This window comes from Zalophus californianus, chromosome 2 (assembly GCF_009762305.2).
Source record: "Zalophus californianus isolate mZalCal1 chromosome 2, mZalCal1.pri.v2, whole genome shotgun sequence".
Lineage (NCBI taxonomy): Eukaryota > Metazoa > Chordata > Mammalia > Carnivora > Otariidae > Zalophus > Zalophus californianus.
In genome coordinates, this window is record NC_045596.1 from 84,154,476 (window position 1) to 84,182,372 (window position 27,897).

General features: G+C 38.7%; 1 protein-coding gene and 1 non-coding gene across 4 annotated transcripts in view; one reads left to right on the forward strand and one right to left on the reverse strand.

The window, feature by feature from the left end:
• The window catches only part of NFKB1 (nuclear factor kappa B subunit 1), a 109,583-nt gene that overhangs the window by 55,596 nt on the left and 26,090 nt on the right, over nt 1-27,897 (forward strand). For all 3 annotated transcript variants that reach the window (XM_027597801.2, XM_027597803.2, XM_027597802.2), the window contains exons 6-11: nt 7,159-7,307; nt 16,521-16,684; nt 17,874-18,032; nt 19,498-19,602; nt 21,616-21,707; nt 23,590-23,728. In XM_027597801.2, the coding sequence (XP_027453602.1) occupies nt 7,159-7,307; nt 16,521-16,684; nt 17,874-18,032; nt 19,498-19,602; nt 21,616-21,707; nt 23,590-23,728 (808 nt within the window). The remainder of the gene's footprint in view (nt 1-7,158; nt 7,308-16,520; nt 16,685-17,873; nt 18,033-19,497; nt 19,603-21,615; nt 21,708-23,589; nt 23,729-27,897) is intronic.
• On the reverse strand, nt 15,666-15,776 carry LOC113926057. The gene has a single exon (XR_003521142.1). It is a non-coding gene; the product is annotated as a U6 spliceosomal RNA (small nuclear RNA).

The window sequence follows — 27,897 nt, forward strand, 5'->3', positions numbered from 1 at the left end:
GCTATGTGACTGCTGGGCTGGGAGCAGTAAGAAACAAGATCAAGGAGGAAATGGGGTGGAGGTGTCAGATCGCCCAGGACTGTTAGGATGGAAAGGCATTGGACGGTTTGGAGTTGTTTTAACTTCTTATCATGGAAAATCTTAATCATATATACGTGGAACAATATAATGAGTCCCCTCGTGCTAATCATTCAGCTTCCACAGCTTTCACTTTGGGAGGACTTTGAGCAGAGGAGTGACAAGACTTGACGTGACCTGACTTGAGCAGGATCACTCAGGAGAAAGGGCGGCGGGGAAGTGCGGCAGGCACAGGAAACACAGTTGGGAGACAGATCGCAGTGGCGGTGGGGAGAAGTGGTCAGAGTTGGGATATTTTTTGAACGGCTGACTAGATATTATATATTTTATGCTGTGTTGGAAAAAAAAAAAAAGAATTTGAGCACGCACATAGTGCAGTAAGGAAGGTAAGAGATGTACCAGAATCCCACTGCTCTAGACTAAACCCCAGTTCCAAAAAACTGGCTTATAAGTGAACATTTGTAACACGATTGATTCATAAGTTACATGTTGTGTAGTCTTCCTCTATTCTTTTGCAACCATGGATGATTGGGCCATATAAAGGGTAAGGATTTATTTGTAGTTCACTAATGAGGTGATGACACCTGTTGAGGTACAAGTCCCAACAATTCTTGAAGTTAGGGAAAACATATTACTTATTTTCTGAAAGAATCATGATTTGTAAGCAGCTATATTAATGTAATAAAACAAAATTAAAATAGAACAGATAAAAAAGAAACATTAGGTCAAAGTATGACAGAAAACTCAAGAGTTTGAAAGCAGAGTTATAGGTAGACAGATTTTATTCCTCTCTCTGTGTAGTTGTAACACCCTCTTAGCGCATTTTGTTGTGTTGATGGCAGTTTGCCTTTCTTATTCCAGCCTGACATCTGAGTCATATGTGTTGTTGGTCAGGCAAGTAGGACAGTAAACAAGGTAAAGGAATGTGACTGACTCAGTGCACAGCCAGGAGCTCTACTGGAAAAACAGCCATGTCATCAACAGTGAATGGGTCAAAGAGGATATTTTCACATCATCCCACCTTACCAAGAACACCTCACTTACATTCAGAAGACATAGGGTGAATTCCAAGGTCCTCTGTTTCTTGGCTGTCTGACCTTGGGTTATATCACTTGTTAATCTGTCTCAACTTCTGTCTTCTTATCTACAAAATGGGGATGATAGTGTCATCTCTGTCTACCCAAAAGGGTCCCTGGGAGGCCCAGGGAGAACCGGGCCCTTTATAAAATAAAAGAGAAGGAAAGAAACTGGTGCCCCCCATGGAATTGGCCATGTGCCCGGCACTGTGTAGTCCTTCAGCAGCCATCTGAGGTCACATTACTAGCCCATTTTGTAGCTGAGGAGCGTGAGGCTCAGAGAGGTTACCTAACTTATATGTAAGGCCACAGAGCTAGAAGAAGAAAGAGTTGGCATTTGATCCCAGACTGGATCAATTTTAAATCCCCTACCTTAAAAAGAAAGAACCAGCTTTACTGAGCATCTTCCTCCTCCGTGCCAGAAAGTGTGTTAGACATGGTTCTGTCCTGTCTCATTTAATAAAGGTGATTCTGTACTTCCTGGGCGCTCAAAAAAGAATAAAGAATAGTAAAATCTATTGGTCATCACCAAGAGAAGATGTGTAATGAAAACTATTATTTTCCTTCTTTCTCCTCTTCTCCTTCTTCTTCAACCCCCTCCCTGGGCCTCCTGCTCTCTTTCTTCTTTGTTTTATAATCTGAGGTGCAACCTAACAGAGAAGAATCAATGTATAGTTGAGTGGTGTCTGTGGCATGGTTTTTTTAATGAAGGAGACTTGCAAGAGGGCAAGTGCACTTCTGCCATCTCACTACTAACTCTGAGACCTCCTTTCTCACAACACACACGAACAAAACCAAACAAACAGGTTATTCAGGAATAACTGTCATGTCCCAGCACTGTACTAGGCAAAGGAGAGCTGTAGGACACCAGGAAGATGGGGTATTTACAAAAGAAAAAGTCATTGAGCCAGTGGTAGCCATGTAATGGAAAATGAGAATGGACTTTGGAGTTGGACAGACCCAGGTTCACAGGGCTGCCCATTACTCCAGTTATAGGAACGATGGCAGTTTGCTTCACCTTAATGTGTCTCAGTTCCCTCAGCTGTGGAATGGGGTACCACTACTCACCCCACAGGGCTGACGTGAAGATTGGCTGAGTTAACACGTTCCCTTGCCTTCCGTAAGAACAGTAAGTTAGGAGGTATAGATGTATGTGCTCTGGGTGTTTAACAAGCAAGAGAGGTAAGCCAGTAACCCTTAAGTTACCCATTGGTTTTACCATCTTCTTGTTGCAATAAGTTGCATTTGCTTTTCCTGCCCCATTCCAATCACATTCACCCCAAAGGGGACAGTCGTGGAGTTTTGTGAGCTAAAGTGGTGAGGAGAGTGCCATGGAAGATGCATATTTAGGTCCTACCTTTGAAGAACGAGTGGTTCTAGATAGGGAAGAGATGGGAGGGACACCCCTGGGGAGATTGGAACCACTTGCAGGAAACCCTAAGAAGTTGGTGATGAGTATGGCTTGGGGGGACAGTGAGGAGGACTCTCACCACAGAGCCATTGTACATGCTGTTCTCAACCTGCTGTCTCCTACCCACCCCTTCCATTGTTACACTCCTGCCCCTCTTTCAGAGTTCAGCGCTCATTGCTCCCTCAGGAACCTTTCTCTGACTTCTGACCAGGTCAGATCCCTATTACCTATGTCTTTTGTAACGGCTTCACAGTTAGGTGTGTATATTTCTCTGTGAGTTTCTTTGAGGACTATCAGCCCCGCTCTTTAATTCCCATCAGAACAGAGGTTATGTCTGTTTTGCACTCACATTGTATCCCTTCATTCCCCGACCTGCTGTAGTGCATGAAACATAGAAGGGGCCTAAGAAACATTCACTGAATAAATGGATATGTTTTGCTTTTCAGTGAAGTAATAGTCTGGATAGGAGAAAGGGTTTATATTTGAGATTGCTAATCCCATTAGGTGCAAGCGCAGTATTCACTCATTTAATCTTTAAAAACAATTTGTGAAATCAAGTGCATTTCATTTCATTTTAAAGATGGGGAAATTGATGTCCAGAGATGTTAGCCATCTTTCCCTATTGACCCAGCTATAGAATAAGTGGCAACAGAGGGATTTGAGCCTGGCAGCTTGACGTCTGAGCTCTTATATTGAATCAGATTGCCCCATTGCTTTAGCGAAGAGGGACAAAGTTAGGTACACAAGTAAAGTTAGGATAGATTTCTGTTTGAAAATTATGGATTTTTTTCCCTCCTCCTTCTGGTCACTTATCATCATCATCATGGTTATCACTTCATGAGAAAAACTAAACAGAAAAGAACTCCTTCGTGTGTCACGTCGCACATTCATGTTACTCTTCTGCCAAAGTGATTCGGTCAAATTTCCTCAGTAAGTAAACCGGACATTTCAAATTTTGATTCCCAGAAAATTTTGGGCTACTTCTCTTAGTCACCTTTTAAGAACCAGTATGAACTTTGCTAGAGCATGACAGAGAGTAACTTTGAATAAAAGGAGGTGATTTGACTAAGTTTGGTATTATATGCGACACTAGGTTTCTGTTTTTTACTCAAAAAGCAGATCTAGCCTGTGGTCGTCAGGACTATTGTGTCATAAAGCTCCTGGAAGAAAGGTTTAATTTCATCAAGGAAGCTGAGAAATCCTGAGCACCTCCAGAATGATAGCTGTTACTATAATAACACAATTTATTACTAAAAAATTAACAAAGCCCAATAAAACATGGCACTCTGGGAAAAAACAAAAACTTAACCCTAGGAACAAAAGTGACTTGAATTGGTCATTTATTCCAGCCCCTGCCTTTAGACGGGAATTTTAAAAAATCATCTCAGGGCTGTTATATCTCTAGGTAGGGAAGTACATTACAGTAATCAATAAGATAATAAGATAATAAGATAACACCAAGGCCCAAAGATAATAGTTAACACTGTATATTGCTCTTATTTACTGGGCAGCGTTCTAAAAACTTTAACATACTTGATCCTCATAACAAATCCGCAAGGCCCTATTTTTATCCCTATTTTACAGATGAGGAACTGAACACTGCCCAAGGTCACACAGCTAGTAAATGGTGGAACTGTCTTCAGACCTGGATAGTCTGCCCTTGAAGTACACGCTCTTCCAGTGTCCCTTGGTAGCCAATTACTCACATTTTCACCTTTGTCTCCCTGGCTTCACTGAAAGCTTAACTTGTATTTAAGCCCTTAGCATGTAAGAGCCTGCTATGTTCAGACTCTTTCAAAAATAACCCAGCCTTCCTGGCAGATACAGTTGCTTTCTGTAAACTTAATTTTCAAGGGAACCACTATTCAAAGAAGTAGGGAGGCTGAATAAAAATAACCAAATTCTGTGTAGAACAAATGAATTTCTGGATCAGTTGCAAATAGCTTTCAGTCATGGCAGCATTCTCTGAAGTATGGCCTCCCCTAAGTTAGAATTCCATTGTCTTCATTTGCCATACAACCTGAAAATAGTATCATTTTTTTTCTGTCCCCACACTTCAGCTTTCTTCTTTCAGTCAGTATTTTGGAAAGTCCACAAAACCCAGGGGCCTCCCTGTCGTTGCCCTGTGGTCGGTGTAAAAACCAGATGATGCCATGCTGACCTGAAGTCTTTTAAATGGATCAAACTGCACATTAGTCACTGGCAAAGTTTTCAGGTCCTTTTACCTCAGAGACTACTCAGTTCCTCATTCTTGCCACCCTTCAGTCATGAAGTAATAGCAAGAAAAGATGTGAGTACTTTTTGAGGACACCTCGTACTCTTTCCTTCAGAGTGACTGATTCCTTCAGAGTGGTGACATTGAAGGGTCCTGGTATCCAAAGGCATTGGGCTCTAATTGCTAGATTCTTTCTGGTGTTCTGCTTAAGTGGAGAGCCTACCTGATTTCACCCAAGTGAAGCATTTCATCATGCCTTACACTGTTGCATTCCTGTGCTCCGAGCACGTAGGAGTGAAATTACATGGTCTGTTGAGTGCTTTTCACTGTTCATTTATTGCTAAAGAAGTCCCTGTAGAATATGTCATCATAACAAAGGCTGATTTCACATGTTGACACCAAGGCCCAGAACCAGCATTGGCAATCCAGGGACTATTGCAGGCACAACAACCAAGTTTGGCGCAAACCCAGAACTTTTCATTCCCTGTCCTGCCCTGAAGGGCAAAGCCTTTCTTCTGCCTGTTTTAAAAGGGATAGCACTAAGTTCATAATTATCTTTGTGCCCAGAAGGCTTTTTTAAGTGCTATACCTGCTCTAGAAATTATTTGTGTTCGGAGGTGGCAGTCAAATCCAAATTTAATCCTCAGCATTCTTTGTCATGAGCTTGCTCTGCAAGGACAGGAGGCCACTTCATGGGAAAGGCCTTCTTCTTGGGAAGGTTTGGCAGCAGCTCTGGGCCAAAGTTCAGGCAGAGAGGCCCTAGTGTTTCCAGGGGAGCTATACTGTTGATTAGAAAGGATTCTGTCCTTTGCTCAGGGCGGGAAACTTCTCTCCCCAAAACCCTCTGCCAGACAATCCCAGCTCTGATCAACTTCTCCTCAACTCTTGCAGTGAGAGATTGCATTGGGAAAAAATCCATATTGAAAAAATCCTAACAAAACCCTGCTTCAATGGAATATGAATCCATTTGATGATATTTATAGTAGAAGTAGACTGGTTGAAGGGGATTCTGTCTTTTTCCCAAGAAATTTTATTGGCAAGTGTAGATTCTTCCTCAAGTTAATGTTGGAAAGACTTCCATCAAGGATTCGTTGCTAGATGGGATTTCGGTCTACTTTCTTTTCCTTCCAAGCTATGGGCTGCTTGTACAGAATAAAATATTTCTGATGATTGTATGGTTGGGAGATCCTGGATTTAGGTCAGTCACTTCTTCAAAAAGAGACAAGATGAGCTAAGGAAATAGGATGACCAGCTCTTCCCAGTGTTAGCCCTGAAAGCCCTGGAAACCCCCTCAGTCCCAGGCAAACCAGGATGGCTGGTTACCCTTTAAGGAAATATAGTGCATTTTCAATAGTTTGGCTGAATTTATCACAGTATTCTGACTTACAGGATTCAGGAAAGTAAAAATAAGGCCGTTGGTCCATTCTGTTAGTATGATTTTAGTACTGGGGCTTTCTCAAGGGAGGAATCCGTGGTCTACTAGAGGGGGCTGGAGGACCAACTGGAAGAGAAAGGGTGTCCAAGCTGTCTTTGCTTTAAAATGCCATTTTTCTCCATGCTACTTCCTTTTTATGGCTCCTGTCATCATTTTAAAAGTATGACAGTTAAAAAGATAAATGACCTTAAATAGAAAAATCTGGTTTTATAAAACAAGAGCTAAATAGGTGTCAGACCTAAGGATTGGCAGGTAGGGAGTGCACTTACTTGAATTGAAGAAACTTACTATGACCTGGACATATGTAACTCAGTTATCAGAGCTCATAGCAGAGAGTGCTGATGAAGGCTGCAGTGTCCTGACAGATCACCACAGGCCAAGTCCATAGGCTTGGATATCCATGGCCAACCTTCAGAGCCAGGTCCCTGGCAGGACTGTGTCTCCTGCCTAATCTCATGGCAGAGACTTGGGGTTACATTGCTTCTGCTTCCCTCTCTCCTTCCCTCGATTTCCATCAATCCATCAACGCCACTTCCCTTCCCATGGATCTTTTACCCAGCATTCATTCATGACTGAAAGTTGTGATGAGGGTACAGATGAAAATGTGTTCTCGGCTCATAGGAAGGGGGATGCTTCATGGCCACACAGCATCATCTACGAAGTGCTGTTCCAACTTGAACAATACATGCAACATTTTAAGTGGCCTGCTTCCTGGAGTATATCCTCCATACCCAAAACAACCAGCATTAGCATTTTACTTTATTTCCATCCCGTCCTTTGTTCATCACATATTTTTTATTAAAAAATGGAACTGTGGTCATATATGTACAGGTATGCCCAATTTTGTATCCTACTTTTTTACACTTACTGGTTTGTCATAAGCATTTTTCCATGTTGCAGTATGGTCAGATGTACTAACTTTTTAAATGTGCTTCTTACATAGATCTGCAACTATGTGGGACCTGCAAAGGTTATTGTTCAGTTGGTCACAAATGGGAAAAACATCCACCTGCATGCACACAGCCTGGTGGGAAAACACTGTGAGGATGGGATCTGCACTGTAACTGCTGGACCCAAGGACATGGTGGTCGGGTAAGTGAGGGTGTCTGATACTGTGGGAGGCAGGAGCAGATGCAACATGGCACCTGGGGAGTTTGACTGAATATGTCCTTTTCATTAGGAACCTTCCCAAGACTCTCAGAGGTCCTTAAGATGAAACTGTGAACTCTCACTTGGACTCCCAAGGAAAAAGAAACCCGCATGTCTGGGTTTTTTTGAGTTTGCATGGTGGTTCTGGCCTAATTATTTATAGGACCCCCTTTTAGTCTCAGAAGTGGCCCAGTTTGGATGATAAATTATATGGTCACTTAACCTATGAGGCATTTGTGCCACTTTTAGCTGTATCTTCCTTCTGGAAATAAAGATAAAGACAAATTAGAAGAAACTGAACTATGGCAGAAATAAACACCTTATAGACCGTTTTATACTCTTGATGATTCTTTTAATGAACTATTGAGTCTGGATTTATAGGGTGAACATTTTGAGCATGAAAAAGATAGATAAATATTGTTTCAGTTCTCTGCTATTTAGAAAGTGTACACAGAGAAAAAGTGCAGGAATGCAAATTTGTTTTGGCATTCATTAGACTTGAAATGTAAATACAAAGGGACATACTCATTTAAGAGTTAGACAGACAGAACAAGCAATTTTAAATGAATGAAAGATTGTAAAATAAATTCAGCCCAAAAGGAGTAAGAAACTTTAAATTAATTTTGTTTAATTCTTAAGAATATCCTTTTAGGGTTTCCTAATACTGGTTTAAACAGTTAATGATAAAATCCCAGTTAATCTGGACTATTCGCTCAAAAGAAAGGAATTGTTTAAATCAGCCGTAAGTAAGCATTTCAGGCTTTGAATTCCAATCAAGTTTTAAGTTGGTTGGTATTGGGGAGGTTGAGCTTTCATGTTCCTAGGTATTTCTTTGTTTGACTGTGAAAATATTCAAGTGTGAAAAACCTAGAGAGAGAGCTTTCTTTTAAGTCACTAAAATCTGATTCTTTTGATGTTAGAAAAAAAAGACTCTAGATTGGAGGAAGAAGCTTAAATTGATTTGAAAAATTCAGTTGTGCTTTATATGAACTTGTTTCAACATTCTCTTGAAAGGCTGGCCTGTTTCCTGTTGACTATCACAGTTGGTTCATCGTCTGTTTTGGAATACTCTTACAGTTCCCGGCTGACCTATGAGAGCTTTGAAATGCAGGGTAATTGTCAGAGTTTCAGACTAATTGATCACTTAGTGTTTCTGCGGATTTATCCGAGTAGGGTGCTGTCAGTTTGAAGTGTTGGTCCTGTTTAATCTGTGTGATAATCATATCCTTTTAGAGGAAATTGTAGATGAAGTTCCTTGCTAATAATATTTGTTATTATAAAACGGCCAGTATGTTGTCTATAATTTGGTGTTTCTGTGGCTTGGCTTAGTAATCTTCTAGGATTTTAGAAGGAACTAATGGTTATTTGGTTTGAAACCTACAGCGGGAATAGAAGTAAGTTCCCTGTTTCTAAGGTAGGGAAAAAAATCCTTTACTCTCCTGCAGTGGGGTTCTGTTGTTGGGAGAACTCATTCATTCAGCAAACATTTTGAGCATCTTCACTCCTAAGTTTGATCATCAAGATGTCTCATCATAATGCTGTGGGATTTTTGTAACCCCTATAAGAAATTTAGTCAAGAGGATGCCACGTAAGAGTTACAACAGACTCAGTAGACTTTCTTATTTAGAGCGTTCTGTGAAACACTGGTACTCCCTTTATAATTGATTTTTAGTTGAGAAACTTTTGCTTACAGTGTTTTCTAAAATACAGCAATTCCTTCATGATTTGTCCCATTTATTTATTTATCTATTTATTTAAGTTTCTAATGTCAGAACCTGTTGCATTTTAGTAGAGAGAATATGCTAGTAGTCTGGAAACCAGAATTCTCTTTTCATTTCTGTCACTCTCAGCAGTAGGGTTAGGGGCAATTTATATGACTTGTTGAGCACTTTAAATCCTTCCCTTATAAAATATGAGTGTTAGGCTACAGAGTTTATCTCCAGGCCCTTTACCTCTCAAAAATTGCAGACTGAGCTAACATTAGCTAATATTATGACACAACATGAGCTGACTTGCAACATATGTATTTATGGAATGTCATCGATTACTATTATTTGGTTCCAACTTGTAGGTAAGAATAGCACCTAGGGAAATTTAGGAAGATAGCCAGAGTTATTCCTTAGACTTGTCAATACTAGAAATGGAACCAAGATAACCTGTCTTCAATAATACAGCTTAGGCTAAGAGTATATATTCATGAGCAGGGCACCAATCCAACATATCAAAAAGAATATATATGGAATAACTCAGGGGAGATAAATAACCTTTAAATTATCAAAGCCAGAGGGGAAGTTGGGGGGAGGGTGAAATAGATGAAGGGGATTAAGAGTACACTTATCTTGATGAGCACTGAGTAATGTATGGAAGTGTTGAATCACTATATTGTACGCCTCAAACTAATACAAAACTATATGCTAACTATACTAGAATTAAAATTTAAAAACTAAAAGCAAACTAAAAAAATAAATTATCAAAGCCAAAAAAATACTTTTCTTTGAGGTTCTCAATAAAATTTAGTTTCTATTTTCAAAGATATTTCGTTATCTAGATTAAAATATTCATGTTTTAGATAACTTGAGTCACAACTGTAGGTTTGAGTGCTTACATTTGGGGGATTTTGCCTTTAAAAATTTGTTTTTATTTAGCTTTAATTTTTTACATTTTATTATTTATTTAGTTAGCTTTTAGTGCCTGTCCTCATAAAAATAATTTTAGTTCGGTATTTTATTTTTGACCTTGAATATCGACGGTTTATTTCAACAACATTTTAGTTCTCTGAAATTTTCAATCAATGGAAACTGTTACTTGACTTTGCTTTAAGCCACCTTCCTCACCAATAATCACCACACCCTCTGTTTCCTGGCAGCCCTGATTTAGAGAGATCTGAAGTCTTGTTTGAGGACTTGTTTGATGGATCAGAATATGGTGTGGTTGGTAAATGTTCCTTGTGCACTTAAAAAGAATGATTAGTCTAATCAAGTTGAATGCATGTTCTATAAATGTCAATTTAGTCAAGTTGTTTGATAGTGTTGTTCAAGGCTTCTGTATCCTTATTGACTTTTTCCCTACTTGTTCTATCAGTTATTGAGAGACAGGTGTTGAAATCTCTGACGATATTTATGGATATATCTATTTCTTCTTCCAGTTTATAAGATTTTGTTTCTTGTATTGTGAAGCTCTTTTATTAGATACATAAACATTTAGGATTCTTATGTCTGCTTAATGAATTGATCCTTTTATGGTTATGAGATGACCCCCTTTTATCCCTGGTAATACTTTTTTGCTCAAAAATCTACCTTGACTAGGGGCGCCTGGGTGGCTCAGTCGTTAAGCATCTGCCTTCGCTCGGGTCATGGTCCCAGGGTCCTGGGATGGAGTCCCACATCGGGCTCCCTGCTCGGCGGGAAGCCTGCATCTCCCTCTCCCACTCCCCCTGCTTGTATTCCCTCTCTCTCTGTCAAATAAATAAAATCTTTAAAAAAGAAAAAAATCTACCTTGACTGATACTAATATATAGCTATTTCACCTTTTTTTTTGTTTTTAAGATTTTATTTATTTATGCAGGAGAGAGAAAGCACAAGCGGCGGAGGGGGGCGCGGCAGAGGGAGAAACAGACTGCCCATTGAGCAGGGAGCTCATCTCTGGGCTCGATCCCAGGACCCTGGGATCATGAGCTGAGCCAAAGGCAGATGGTTAACCAGCTGAGCCACCCAGGCGCCCCTCAGCTTTCTGCTGATTAATGTTAGCATTAATTTTTTTGCCCATCCTCTTAGTTTTAACCTATTTGTGTCTTTATATTCAGAGTAAAGATGCACTGCATATAGTTGGGTCTTACTTTTTTTATTCTATTTGACACTCTCTGCCTCTTAATTGATGTCTTTAAATAATCTCTATTTAATCTGATCATTGCTAGGGTTTGGTTTCACTTTACCATCTTGCTATTTGTTTTCTGCTTATCTTATCTGATTTTTGTTCCCCCTTTCCTCTTTTCTGTCTTCTTTTAGATTAATTATTTGCTATTATTTTATCTCCCTTTTGGTTTATACCTCTTTACAGTTTTTAGAAGTTGTTTTACAGCTTCCTATACTATCTTTAATTTATCATAGTCTACCTTTAAGTAACATTATACCTTTTCATATATAGTATATGAACAGTACTTCCATTTCTCCTCTCTCAGCCTATGTACTATTGTGTGCTCTGTTTTACATCTACAGATGTGATAAGTTCCACAATATACTGTTTTTTTAATTTTTGCTTTAAATGCTCAATTATCTTTTTTTTAATTGGTTTCATAGGTAGAATTTAGGTATTCATCGGTTGCATACAATACCCAGTGCTCATTACATCAAGTGCCCTCCTTAATGCCCGTCACCCAACAACCCCATCCTCCACCCACCTCCCCTCCAACAACCCTCAGTTTGTTCTCTAGAGTTCAGCATCTCTTATGGTTTGCCTCCCTCTCAATTTTCATCTTATTTTATTTTTCCTTCCCTTTCCCCTGTGTTCATCTGTTTTCTTTCTTCCACATATGAAAGAAATCATATGGTATTTGTCTTTCTTTAACTGACTTATTTCGCTTCGCATAATACCCTCTAGTTCCATCCACATTGTTGCAAATGGTAAGATTTCATTTTTTTGGATGGCTGAGTAATATTCCATTGTATATATATGTATACCACATCTTCTTTATCCATTCATCTGTCGATGGACATCTGGGCTCTTTCCATAGTTTGGCTGTTGTGGACATTGCTGCTATAAACATCAGGGTGCATGTGTCCCTTTGAATCACTATTTTTTTATCCTTTGGATAAGTACCTAGTAGTGCAGTTGCTGGGTTGTAGGGTAGCTCTATTTTTAACTTTTTGAGGAAACTCCATACTGTTTTCCAGAATGACTGCATGCTCAATTATCTTTTAAAAGAAATTTTAAATAAGGAAAAAAGTATTTATATTTAACCACCTACTTATCATTTGCAGTGCTCTTCATTCTCTTTCATAGGTCAAGAATTCTGTCTGGTAGCATTTTCTTCTGCCTGAAGCCCTTCCTTTCCTTTTTCTTCTACTGCTAGTCTGCTGCTGATAAATTCTTCAGTTGTCATACATCTTTAAACTCCTTATTTTGTCTCTGTTTCAGAAAGATATTTCTGAAGAGTATAGAATTCCAGGTTGACAATGTTCTTTCACATTCTTCAAATATGCTGCCCCAGGGTCTTTTGGCTTGCCTTGTTTCCAGCAAGAGGTCTGCTGTCATTTTGGTATTTTGTTCCTTTTCACATAGTGTGTCATTTTTTTCTCTATCAGCTTTTCAGATTTTCTCTTCATTAATTTTCATTTCCCTTCGCTAGTTTGAAGCAATTTTATTATGGGCTTTAGCATAGTTTCCTTCATGTTTTCTTTTTTGTGCTTTGGGGTTCATTAAGATTTTTAGATCTTTGGGTTTAAAGTTTTTAATTAAATTTTAAAACATGTCAGCCATTATTTTTCCAAAATATTTTTTCCATCCACTCCTCTTTTTCCTTTTCTTCTGAAACACCAATTATCTGTATATTTGGCTGTTTGAAATTGTCCCATAGCTCACTGGTGATCTGTTATTTTTAAAACTTGTTCTTTTTCTTGTGTTTCATTTTGGATTGTTCTCTGTGTCCTCAAGTACATTAATCCTTTAGCCTATAGTGTCTAACGTGTTTTTAATTCCATCTAGTGTATTTTTGTTTTCAGCCATTACAGTTTTCATCTCTGTAGGTTTGTTTGACGTCTCTTTTATATCTTGCAAGTACTCCTTAACATATTAAAGTTTTTTACCTTCTTAACCATATGGAATATATCTATAATAGCTATTTCAATGTACATATCTACAAATTTTGTGTTCTGTCTCATTTCTGGATCTGTTTCTATTGAGTCATTATTATTCTCATTATAAGCTGTATTTTTCTGTGTCTTTGCATGCCTGGTAACTTTTGATTGATTGGTATACATTTTGAATTTTAGGTTGTTGCATGCTGGCTTTTTTTTTTTTGTATGCCTTTAAATATTTTTGAACATTGGAATGAAATTAAATTTGCGAACAGTTTGATGCTTTCTGGACTGACTTTTAAGCTTTGTTAGGAAAACCAGATCAACCTTTAGTCTGAGGTTAATTTGACACCATTACTAAGCCAATAACTTTCTGAATATTCATCCTGATGATTCATGTATTACAAGATTTATTGAACTATTCCAGCCCCACTGTGCTCCGAGAAATGTTTTGCCTGCTCCTTTCTGGTGGCTTTTCCCCCCCAAGTCTCTGGTTGTTTCCTCACACACATGTTCTGACCAGTACTTAGCTGAAGACTCAAGGCAGGGCCACTGTACATCTCTGAATATCTCTCAGTATGTGGTTCTTTCTTCTCTGGTTCTCTGCCTGTGAATTCTAGCCTCTTTAGCCTCCTCAAATTTTTATCTGTCTCCAAAACTCAGGGAGATTACCAGGTCCTGTTTAGGTCTCCCTTCCTATGCTGCAGCCTGGAAACTCTAGGCATTAACCTGAGCATTATTTTAAGAGTCACCTTAGTTGTTTTTCTTAAGGATCACTATCCTGTGCTGCCTGTTGTCCAGTGTTGGAAAACCATTTTTTCATGTGTTTTATGTTACTCAAGGCTAAAGGTTCAATACGGTCCCTGTTACTCCCCTCATTATCTGAAACAGAAGATTGGCTTCTGTATTGTTTCATTTATTTATTTATTACTGTTTTTTTATTATTATGATTTATTTATATATTATTGTTTCATTTATTACCAGAGTAAATAAATTAGTCACATAAAAGATGCCCTTTTAATAGGGATTAAATAATATACATGAAAATCACTTTCTATATGGTAAAGTGTAAAGTGTTACATAGGTGTTTGTCACTGTCACTACCTATACGTAGGTAGTGGTGGATGATCTACATAGGAGTACAGCCTAAAGGCCAAAAGATGAAGGTGTTGTTTCTGGAAAACTGCCGGTGCTTCCGTGCATATCTCACGATGTCATGTTGCGTATTTTTCCGTGCTGTATGAATTCATGCATTCATTTATTCAACAGACATTTATTAGACACCCATATGTCAAACACTGTTCTAAGCACTGGAGATCTTTGCCATCAGGAGCTTATATTCTGTTGGTCTGTTTTCTTCTCTGTGTGTCTCAGCTATTCTACCTTTTTTTTTAGTATAATTGACACACAATGTTACAATAGTTTCAGGTGTACAACATAGTGATTTGACAGATTTATACATCATGCTACTTCATGTCCTACTTTTTTCTGTCACTATCTGGACATGTTTCTCATTGTGTCTCTGGGCCTCTGTATGAACGCTCATCTCATTCTGCCTTCACCTCCTATATTTTCTTCTTCTGGTTCATCTGGTCTTCCCACACTATCTTATTCTTTGTTTCATCTAGTCCAGTTGTCATAATATTTGTCTTCCATTACTAATCTTTTTTCTTTCTTTCTGGGTAAAAGCCAGAGCAAAAGAAAAGTCTTTGCAAAAGCTTACAGGGATTTAAAAGATCTGTGTGCCCACTTATCTCTGAACTTTTCACTTACCACTCACCTCTTGTTGATTTTCCTCCAGTAACTTCGGCCTTCTTGCCATTGTTGTCTTTTGAAAACACGAGTTATGGTCCTACTTCAGGGTCTTGGCACTGGCTATTCCTTCTGCTTTGAACACTGTTCTTCCATATATCCACATCTTTTCGCTCACTTTGTTTGAGTCTTTGCTCAGTGTCATCTTTTCAATGAGACTTTTTCTGGCCTCTCCCTATTTTAAAACATCATGTCTTCTACTACTACCTTTCCTTTTCTCCATTCCTACCTTATTTTTCTTGGTAGCATTTATTACCTTCTAAATTATACTGTAACATCTCTTCTTTGTTTCTTCTCTTTGGTTACACTAGCATATAAATTCTACGAAGGGTGAATATATTCCTGGGTGCTGACGAAAGCACCTGGGACACTGCCTGGCACTAATAAGGAGCTGAACAAATATTTGTTGAATGAATGGGTCTCCTTGGTAAAGTACTTTTTTGTTCGTTGTATTATGTTTATTGAGTATACTTTTTTGTTTCATGTACTTTATTTTTTAAATTTTTTTTACTAACACATAATGTATTATTTGTTTCAGGGGTACAGGTCTGTGATTCATCAGTCTCACACAATTCACAGGACTCACCATAGCGCATACCCTCCCCAGTGTCCATCACCCAGCCACCCCATCCCTCCCACCCCCCACCACTCCAGCAACCCTCAGTTTGTTTCCTGACATTAAGAGTCTCTTATGGTTTAAAAATATGGAAGCTTCACGAATTTGCATGTCAACCTTGCTCAGGGGCCATGCTAATTAATCTTCTTTGTATCGTTCCAGTTTTAGTATATGTGCTGCCAAAACGAGCGCTGTTCCATGTACTTTAAAAAATGAATAGCTGGAGTAATTTATGCCTTTTCTTTAAAATCCCTTAACTTGTTTTATTTAGGTTATTAGCATATTTTGCCCAAAATGTATGTAGACTTCACAAGATAAAAGGTTCTCCGTCCTGAAAACATGTAGCGTTAGATGGCATTCTAGTGGTAATAAGTAATTCCAGCCTTAGAGATAACCCGCAAGGAGATGGGACTCCACTATAGACTTTAAAGCCCCTCCAGAAACCCAAGGATGATCCAAAAGAAAAAAATCCTTCCAATTATAATATTCCTCTTATTCTTTAAAAGAATTAGATAAGTTAGTACTATATTCAGAAATTCTCCTAGAAAATACTTCAAAATGAGTCTAGGTAAAACTTCCTTACCAAGACATATATATGTGTGTGTGTGTGTACACCCCACTCCCTGAATCATCGTTTGAAAGTTGAATAAACCCTGAAAACCAAAAGATTTTGCTAAGTTTGCCACAGACTCATTTGGTGGCAAAACCCAGTCTGACCTGATGTGGAGTGGTTTATAGTCTTTATTATTCCATTTGGTGAGTCTGCTTTATATGTTTCACTGCAGACATAGTAATGTGTTTGATTATAGTGTGGACTCCAGCGATTGAGGGCTTGTGTGTTTTTTTAAAAGCCACTTTGCTAAAGTAAAACCAGACTCTCGTCATTGACGGCCTAACTTTTGGGGGTGATTGTTGCTGTTATTGTTTTTTCTCCAGCTTTGCAAACTTGGGTATACTTCATGTGACAAAGAAAAAAGTATTTGAAACACTGGAAGCACGAATGACAGAGGCATGTACAAAGGGCTATAATCCCGGACTTTTGGTGCATCCTGATCTTGCCTATTTGCAAGCGGAAGGTGGAGGAGACCGGCAGCTCACAGGTGAGTGTCGTGCTCCCAGCCTTGATCCTTTGAGATCAGCTCTCCTTTGCTTGTGTGTAGACTAGGTGCTCATCTGTCTGCCCCAGGTTTCTCCTTCTCCCAGACTGTACCCCAAGCTGCCAACACACTTTCCCTGCTCAGAAACCTTTGATGGCGTCCTACTGTTCTCTAGATAAAATCTGTACCTCCTTGGCGTGGTATACAAAGCCGTCAATCTGGCCCCAGCCACCTTTCCAGCCTTATCTCCAGTCCCACCACATACGCCCCTCTCCCCATCACTGCCCCCTGAACAGACTCATACAGATATGCAGATTCATACCTTCATATGTGTCTTCCTCGACCTAAAACACCGCACCTTGCCCTTTACAGCCTGTCATAACCAATGCATAAGCCAACACTTAGTTCCTCTGTTTTAGTTCCCTCTGTTTTACCTCCCCTGGCTCACCTTATTAGAAGGAATCTCTTCAGGCTCTTCAGACACATCATAAACTATTCTTTCTGGTAAAAATGCTATAATTTTATGTTTCCCTGCTTTTACTTATATTTTTTTTCTTTCAACCCCAATCCCTGTCCTACCACATGTGCCATTGCCGCTTTCACACGTTGTCCATTAGTCTGGTCATCCTGTCATCATCTGATACTCAGGCAACCCAGCCTCCATCAAGAGACAAGGAAGGAGTCAAATGCAGTTGAGTCATTCAGTTTCTCCAGAAGCACTTTTTGAATACCTCCCATGTGCCAGGCATTGTGCTAGGCGCTATGGAGTGAACACAGTCCCTGTGCTCCGGGAGCCTTTGGAAGACTTAATTTTCACATTTCACAATACAACGGATGCATAATCAACTTATTGCATTCCATGGCCTCACATCTTTTGTGCCTTTAACTGTAACTGTAGGGAGAAACAGGAGAGGTCAGAGAAAGAAAAGAAAGGAGAGAGGCAGTTCGATACACAGAGGACAGTTTTCACTATCATCCAGAGAAAATGCAAGTCTTCTTCTGATGCCTTTAATTTGGATGACATAAATGAGACAGTTTTTAAAATTGTATTAGCAATACAAACACTTTCAAAAGAAAAAAACAGATTTCTGTTTTCAATTCATGTTCTTTCTTTGGGCTTTATTAAAACATCTAAAGTGTTCTGGCTTCACTCTTTCCCTGGGCATGAATGCGCTGTGCTCTATGGTCCTAGATCGGGAAAAGGAGATCATCCGCCAGGCAGCTCTTCAGCAGACAAAGGAGATGGACCTCAGCGTGGTGCGGCTCATGTTTACAGCTTTTCTTCCAGATAGCACCGGCAGCTTCACGAGGCGCCTGGAACCCGTGGTGTCAGACGCCATCTATGACAGCAGTGAGTCCTTGACTTCTACCACGAGGCAGCTCGGTGTAGTGTCAAGTACAGACTTAAGCCAGCCCTGGGAGTTACTGACTAGCTCAGAGTCCCAGGGCCAGTAACTTAATCACTTGGAGCCTCACATTAATCATCTACAAAATGGGAATACTAAAATCCAGCTTGAAACGTTGATGTCTAGATTAAAAGTGAATGTTACGAGGTGCGCAACAAATATGGTTCTCCTTCCTCCGATGTGCATGCTAGACTTTTATGTGCCATTTGAGGGTGACAGATCTCTTATTACTTTGAATCACTTATGGCATGAGGATATATTGTCGGTGCTCCTAGAAAAATATCTCAATATTTTCTTTTGAGGCTCTAAAGAGATGTTAATAAAAAAACAACTGTTATTCTTATCCATCTTCATTCTTGCATGTTCTAGCTTTTATCAAGATAAGGACTTCAAGTTAACTGAATGAGTAGTCTAGACAATATGTGACTTCAAAATTCTATTTCAGTCTGTAGTTCCTAGAACTTTTTAAGAGTTTTACAATGGTCTTCAGCCTTTACCCTGCAGATTTCTTGTCTGGTATGCATGGGATTTATTAAACAAATCAGAGGGTGCAAGTGTGGTACTTAGGCTCACTGAAACTTTATAGAGTTTGGTCTAAGTAGAAAACTCCATGCCCCAAGTATACAACTGACCGATTTCTCTAATTTAAACAAGTTGGAAGGGAAGTGAAAGAGTTATAAAATGATGTAGACTTGTATACTAAAGATCACCTTAAAATGCAGCTGTGGGAGGGGGAAAAAAAAAGGAAGCTTTATACTATTACCACAAGAAACTTTTGCCCCTAACCACACAGAATTCTAATTTAGTCTGGGGAAAAGAACTATAACCTCTCCATTTTTCTTTTCTGTAAGATAAGAATTTATAAGCAGTTTAAGAAAATTGTGCTTTTTCTAAATTTTTAAGACTCTTGTAAATAGTATATCACTATCGTGGAAATAATTGAAGGTCTTGACCTACATGAAATTCCACAAATCCATTGGCTTGGTACTTCCTGAAACATCAGAAAAGCTCTTTCTCTTTCTGTATTAATCTTTCTTACTGTGTTAGTGGGAGATACAAATATTGTTCCTTTCTGCCTCGTGTAATGGTAGTAATGAATGATCCATGCTCAAGAAGTGAGGACTTCTCAGGACTTCCGAAAGCTTTTTTATTTGTATCCTTGTTAAAGCAATATAAGTGAAAGCATCTATTTATTTTTTTAATTAAAGTATAATTAACATACAGTATTATATTACTTTCACACATAAAACATATCAATTCGATAGTTTTATACCTTGCTTAGTGCTCACCACGATAAACTGTTTTAACTTTCTTTGGTTAATGTGTGCTAGGGGCAGGGTTCCCCATAAGAGATTGGCTTATGAAGCTGAGGATAAAGCATGGTGTTTGTTGTTTTTCTCCTGTGGACAGAAGCCCCCAATGCGTCCAACTTGAAAATTGTAAGAATGGACAGGACAGCTGGATGCGTAACTGGAGGGGAAGAGATTTATCTTCTCTGTGACAAGGTTCAGAAAGGTAAATACATGCTCTGATCTCAAAATGTGAAATGTAATTCTGAGTGTGTCTGTGAGTCACTTTTTAGCAGTAAATCCAGTAATATGCCTCTTCTGCCATAGAACTCCTTTAGAAAATTTACACATTCACCTCTTCCAAATATGTCTGTGTTTTTTTTTTAAACCCAGCTAATTCATTTTAAAACTTTCAATAGAAATTAAGAGAAATTAAAAAAAATAGTGATCATTGTAATCAGTGACATTTCAATGTTTCTGTACTTTAAACTTTGGTATCTGAACTTAGTTAAACTAAAATAAATGAGTAAGAGCCCATGCTTCACACACCTGCGTGCACACACACACACACACACACACACACACACATGCACACAGAGTAAATAATGTTTTATATAGTGTAAAATTGTTAATTTAGTTTCTCTTATAAGGCTTCATTGCAACACTGAGAAAGCTTCTCTAAAACTTTAATGTGACACTGATGTCCATTATGAAAAAGAGAATAAGGACTATAGGGAAATTCTCAGCATATTTCTCATAATTTTCACTTTTAGGAAAGGTTCTTGGCATTTACCTTTCATTAGTAATGGTACAAGATTTATAAATTAGCAAAAGCTGAAGGAGATTGTGCTATTTTCTCAAACAACTCATTTTTAAAATACAGTGATAGAGAGTATAGTATAATAAAGATCTACTCACTACAAAGTGATGAGCATTTTCAAAGTAAAGAGTGCATAACTAAAAATATAGCTCTTAAACAAAAGAATGATGGCTTTAAAAAAAGAAAACTCTGATTTGAGGCAAATGGCCTGAGATTTAAAAGTCAGAAAAAAATACAATCCAATTTTAAGGTAAAAGTATATCTATTTTTATCCAAAAAAAGTTTACACTTTCTCTGCATATCCTGGTATCAGCCTTCTTTTAGCCCATTCTACTCAGGTAATATGTGTGCATTCAATGAGTAAAAACAATCTGACTACCTTTATTTATAAATGCAATTCTTAATCATTATCATTACATTGGAAAGGCTTATTAAGAGAAGTCTTGTACCTGGCTTAAAGAGTCTGAAAAACTAAGTCCAGTTTAGTCCTACCCAAAAGCAAAGGAATTGACCAGGAGATAAGGAGATGATTTATCCAACCCTAATATTTCTAAAATTCTTTTAAATAGAAATATGAACTTAGTTTTCATAAGTCAGTAGTACAGTCCTTCCTATAAAATGGAAAGTGAAGCCAGGGAGATGCCAATCTGAGTTAAGTCATCATATTTCTGCAGAGGTAGAATCCATGACACAAGTGTGAAATTTATACATTCTTATTTCATCCAAAGGGACTTGACTAATATAATATTTTTAACAGCTTCTCAGTATGGACTAGTAAGGTATTATAGGGAAGCAGCATAGTAGAATGTTTATGAGCCTGGAGTCTGTGTTCAAATTCTGGCTTCTCCATTTAATAGCTATTCAGCCTTGGATAAGTCACTTAACCTCTCTGGACTCCAGTTTCTCTTCGGCAAAATGAGGAGTTAATAGTATACCTGCATCACAGTTATTGTGAGGATGAAATCAGTTCATGTATACATATAAATCACTTAAAGTAGTGCCTGCCATATAGTATACTTTATATAAGTTAAATATTATTATGTAGATCTATATGAGTTTGAACCACCTTTTAGGATTCTGATATTCCTCAGCATCCTTCATGTTTCTCAGGAATGAATTGGGTTAGTGATGGAGAAATGGGAAGATCAAAGACTGATTAAGAGAAAAATCAGATTGAATAGGTAAATCTAGTATTCTCTCAATGTAAATGAAACTCAGGGTCCATTACTGTGGTAACTAATAAAAAAAAATTCAGTAATTTGTGAAAATTTTAAATGATTCAAAAGTCTATTTCATATTAATTTTTAAAAAGTTTAAGTACATAGTAGGTAGAATCTCGAACCAGCTGCATTTTTTCAGCATGCTTATCAATATTATTACTCTATGTGAAATTATACACCTGAATGTGACTGTTGGCAGATGACATCCAGATTCGATTTTATGAAGAGGAGGAAAATGGTGGGATCTGGGAAGGATTTGGAGATTTTTCCCCCACAGATGTTCATAGACAAGTAAGTGGATGATGATGGTGGTGATGATGATTTTACATTTTCTGTCCTATTGAAATTCAGTACTTAATCTCCATGTATGAAAAAGGAAAAATCATAAATACTTATTTAATTTTCATAAAAGAGTACTACTTTTTTAAGACTCTTGCAGGTCTCTCAGAAAAGTTACCAACCATAGAATTATGAGCAAGGCCTTGGACCACTGGCTCTGAGACCTTGTTAAGACATATCATTTGGATGTCTGGTCACATACCCATTAAGGCAATGGCCCTTGGGTCCTTTAGTGGAAATATTTTAAGTATTGGTATTAGTCTCTTCAGACTGCCATAACGAAATACCATCAACTGGGTGTATTAAGCAACAGAAATTTATTTCCTCACAGTTCTGGAGGCTAGAAGTCCCAGATCAAGGCCTGACAGGGTTGATTCCTGGTGAGAGCTCTCTCCTTCTGGCCTGCAGACACATTTTGGCTGTGTCCTCACATGGCAGAGAGAAGAGAGGAAGCTCTCTGATGTCTCTTCCCTTCCTATAAGAACACTAATTCTGTCCAGTCACAACCTACTACCTTCATGACCTCATTTAACCTTAATTACTTCCGTTACTTCCACAAAAGCCCTTTCTCCAAATATAGCCACACTAGGGATTAGGACTTCAACATGTGAATTTTGAGGGGATGCAGTCGTCTGCTATGGTGTTCTACCACAGTAATTATGGTGAGACCTGTTAAAGAGATATTCTAATGAAAAGTGTTGAAAGGAAGAGTGTTCTACTTGAGGCTGATATCATCATGATAAATCAGGAGTTCCCAGTGACAACTGAGGATATGACCAAGAGGCGAAAATGCTGTTAAGCATTTTAATCACTCTGAGTGATTGAGAAATACTATTTTCACCCCCCAAAATTGGAAACAATCCAAATGTCCATCAGTAAGTGGCCAGTTAAATGAATTATGGTGTATCTGTGTGAGGGAATATTATGCAGTTATTAAAGAGAATGAGTAATCGATGAACTAATACGGAAAAATCTCAAAAGTATAACATTAAAAACTTTTTAAAGATATAAAACAAAGTACATATAAAAAAATTGTTCGTGTTTGTATACGCATAAGGAGTCTCTGGAAGAATACAAAAAGAATGAGTAGCGTCATCGTGTTTCCCTCTGGGGGCCTCCTCAGAGTAGGAACTGCCTGGATCGGAGTGCCAGGAGAGGTGTATGCAGGTGTCTGCAGACACAGCGTATGCCACTGTGTACCTTTCTATATTTTACAAAGTCTTGATCCCTGGGAATACATTACATAGTCAAAAAATCGAACAAGAAACTGTAAAAATGCCAAACTGTTGTGACACTACCAGAAATTAATGAGGAGGCTAGCTTAGAGGTGTTACAGAATGTCCTCGATGTCAGAGCATTGGCCATCCTCACTTGAAAATACATGTTTCCCTTGCAGCATTTAGCTTCCTCTCCTTGTCGGCCGACCTGCAGGCTGATTGTAGTACCACGTTCTTCACTCTCTCTTTCCACAACCAGGGTTTCTGATGTGGCTGTAAATAATTTTGGAGCATTTTAAGACTGATTTAGAAGAGAAAGAGGAGTATGCAATGTATTTTACTCACATGGTTATTTACAACTGGAAGACATTTGAAATATTAGACAAATGAAAATAAAGATTTGCAAAACATTAGCATAGACTTGTATTTCAATTGCACAGCGGCAATTTAATCACAACGTATGGGCATAGAATTCTGAGTTTGTAACTTTCTCTAGGATGCTGTATTTTTTAGTATACTCTGTCTAAACATTGGGCATAAAGAATACGTTTAACGAGTAGCATTGCTGGAAAAAAAATATAGACCTACCCCAACATTTGGATCTTTGTATCCTGCAGTTCGCCATCGTCTTCAAAACTCCAAAGTATAAAGATGTCAACATCACAAAACCAGCTTCCGTGTTTGTCCAACTTCGAAGGAAATCTGATTTGGAAACTAGCGAACCCAAACCTTTTCTCTACTACCCTGAAATCAAAGGTAACTCGGTGGCTTACAATCTTGTGCTGTTTCCCATAAAAGGACAAAGCTGATTAGAAAAGATCAATTGGCCACTTCCTTTGAATGGTTTCCTAGGAATTAGCCCCCGGTCCCATGGTATTTATTTTTAGAGAAGAGAGAAGTAATATATTATTTTGGGGATCATGGAATTAAGTCTAGCCTTTCAAAATGGTGTTAACTTTTACCAAGCTTATATGAGATTTAGACATTTTAGGATTGGTCTTTGAATCTGAGAACCTGCCATTTGTTGAGGATCTTTGGGTTCTGCCAGTTAAGATGGCTGTTCAGGGAATCAGCCACTCCATCAACTGGCCTCAGGCAACAGAATGGGAGACTCAGCCACCATGCAGTGCGGAACCATAAAAATGAATAAAGTATCATTCTTTTCCCCACAAAAGACACCCCAAGAAGGGGAGAGAATAGTCTCCTTACATAGTTATAATGCAAATTAGGATTTTGATAAACTCCCAAAGGGAAGCATCCAAAAACACTTATTAGAGTTCCGAGGACCCTTGATTCGAAAGAAGCCACCAAGAAGCAGGCTTCTTCAAGGTTCTTCGGCCTGGGGGTGTATTTCAGTAGTTGGGTGAGAAACAGGGAAGGTAGGGGTTTCCTAGGCTTAAGAAACTTGAGGAACTGAACAGTTAGTGTTTGTTCAGAAAGAAGTGAGCCTTATGAGCACCAAGATGGACCACTGCAGACCAAGGCAGGTAAGGAAGGCCAGGGCCAGGCTCAGAAGTGCTGTGATGGGCAGCTGAAGAATTCTGATTGATTCTGGAGAGGGGAATGATCAGGCCTGTTTGGATTTAGAATGATGGCTCTGACATCCTTATATGGACACTGAGGAGACTATCTGAGTAGCAGACAAGGAGTCCAAAGAGTAATGCAAGAATCCAAGTGAGAAAAGGTGAGGTTCATAAAGGTATTAGTACAGAGAATGAAAGAAGAAGGTGGTGTCAAGAAGACCCAGATGCTGGTTGAGGTAGGAGGTAAAGGAAAAATTCAGGAGTCTAGATGTTTTTAGGAATCCCAGCCGAGGAAGGTTGTTACATGGTTGAGTTGGTAAAAGAATCAAGGGAGCAAAATTAGGTTTGAGTGAGCAAAGAGGGAGCCCAGTTTAAAACATGTTGCATTTTTAGGTTTCTCTGGCAAATTCCTAATAAGCTGATCAAAAGGCAGGACTGGAACTCCAGAGAGCAGGGTGGGAAATTCAGCATTGAGAATCCTCACAGAATGAGTATGATAGGCCCCTAAATGGGATAATTGTCCAAAGATGTGTCTTAGCCTGGAGTCCACTGACCCCCAAAGGGTCCAAGGATAGAAATGGACTTTAACATAATTAGCTTTTTTTATAATCCTATTTTGTATTTTACATATTGATAACTATGATTCTAAGAAGAGATCCATAGACTTCACAAGACTGAAAAAGGGGTCATGACACAAACAAAATCAGAAACCCCTGGGTTAGAGGGAAGTGAGACCATTGGGGGAGGTCAGTGAAATGATTGTCACAGGTCATGTCCTGACTGACGTCAGAAGCCACAAAGGTGCCGTAGTGATGGTGCACATGGGTGTTGGATCCTGTGATAGCCACATGTGATGCGGGATCCTTGAAGAGGGCTTCTTTTCCTAGAATTCACAGTGTGGCAGGAACATTTAGAAGATGATTCTATGCGTTCTTGTTTCTTTTCAGAGGTTGTGACCTGTCCCCTAATGGGTCCAATTTATAGTGCATTCCGTTACCATTGTGTGAAAACATTGTCAACAGAAGAGCCTTTTTTCTCCCTCCACCTAAAATTTCATGCAAAATCCCAGTACTTATGCCCAACAGGCTCTGGTTAAAGTGGAAGTGGGGAGCCAACCCACTCGGCCTTCCCTAGAAGCCCACCTCCCCTTATTTCTCCAGCCAGTGACAGCCTGAGGTCTTCGAAATGTATCAGTCTGCATAAAGATGAAAATCACTGCTTTCGATTAAACACTTTTCTTTAATAGACACAGAAGAAAAATATGGCTAATTTGGGGGGTACTTTCTGAGGGAAAAAACAGATTTCTTCTCCTAAAATATATCTTTACATAATGTCAGTTCTTTCACACAGAGAATTATGTTTAAAAAGGATACCCAGATTACCTACACGTGTATGAGCCTAGAAACATTCAAAGCTGAGCTTGGTTTCTAGGCCGCCTGTCTACCTTTTCCAGTGGTATCTGTTCATCAAAAGAGTAAGATACAGCGGGGGCATGTTCAGACATTCATTCATAATAGGATTTATCAGATGCTGGGGTTAGAGAATGGGGTCTCCTTAAAGTTCAAAATCCCCACCTGTATGCTTCAAGCACTTCCAGACTGTCATTGACTAAAAGTTCCATGTAATACAAACAAATAAAAAGAACCATCTGGAAAAATAAGAGAAGTTGAGCCCCACAGAGAGAATGGCCAACATACATTGTGATTAAGTCGTGTGAGATTAGAACTATTTTATTGAAGGTAACAAATTATCTTAGTCAATAAAACCTTCTGGATTATAAAATCCCAGGATGAAATAATGGCAAGGAGCAATCATCACACCAGACATATGACTGGTTCGAAAAGTAGCGGGCCATTTAATGTAAGAGTAAGTGTATGAGAACGAATCCAAACTATACACCCCAGAGAACCATTGTATACATTTCTCAGAAGTCATTGAACACACCTACCACTGCCCCAGGCCCTGCAGTCACTCCTTATGTCATTGCCTAATTTTGTATTGTTCCTTGTTTTTATCAATACATAAAATTGTCTTATCTATTAATTTGTATATCTATTGTCTTCTTCCATCTCCAATAAGAAGAATATCCTTTCAGTCATCGATTTGGTCTTTCATGTTCATTGCTACATTTCCAACATCTAGAACAGTATATGTCATATATTTTATTTTTTTAAGTAGGCTCCATACCCTCATGGGGCTTGAATTCATAACCCTGAGATCAAGAGTTGCATGCTCTACTGACTGAGCCAGCCAGGCACCCCTTAATATACATCATCTGATAGATGCTGAGATATATCTGAAAGCTGACTTATTTTTTTTTAAGTTTTTATTTTAATTCCAGTTACTTAACATACAGTGTTATGTTAGTTTCAGGTGTACAATATAGTGATTCAGCACTTCCATACATCACCCCATGCTCATCACAGCAAGTGCACTCCTTAATCCCCATCACCTATTTCACCCATCCCCCCCCCACCTCCCCTCTGGGAACCATGTTTGTTCTCTATAATTAAGAGTCTGTTTCTTGATTTGTCTCTTTCTTATTTTTCTCTTTGTTTTCTTTCTTAAATTCCACATGAGTGAAATCGTGTATTTGTCTTTCTCTGACTGACTTATTTCACTTAGCATTATACTCTCTAGCTCCATCCATGTCATTGCAGATGGCAAGATTTCATTCTTTTTTATGGCTGAATAATAATCCATATTATATATACATACACACATCCCACATCTTCTTTATCCATTCATCAATCAATGGACACTTGGGCTGCTTCCATATCCTGGCTTCTGTAAATATGAAAGCTGACTTATTGAGTGACCAACCAAGTTGCCCTCCTCATCCAAAAGGCTAGTAATTTGTTGGGTGCCATCAAGGAGGACATCAGACAAATAAATATAACATATTCTTTTCAATGTATAGAATCATCCATCCCAGAACTCTGCACCCTGTATGGTTATTGACATTGTACCTTATAAAAACTTCAGGGAGATGGTTGGGTTCAAGGAAGACAAAATAATAAGAAAGGGATGATTGAAAAGGTAAGAAGATAGTTGAGGAACTGCTGTATGAAAGCAAAAAAAGACCATGTGATTTTTCAGTCAGAAAAGATAGAGATTCATAAGAAACAGAATCATAATCTTTAAATTATGAAAGGAATGCAGACATCTTTACTAGAACACTAGAACCTGAAAAATGAGAATGAGGTACTTTTAAGGCATACACACATCAAAAAAGGGTAGAGATTAAAAGTTTATGTTTGTGAACTAAACTATTACCATAATCATCGATTATTAAAAGAAACAGAGGGGTGCCTTGGTGGCTCAGTGGGTTAAGCGTCTGACTCTTCGTTTCGGCTCAGGTCTTGATCTTGAGGTCACGGGATCAAGACCTGCATGGGGCAC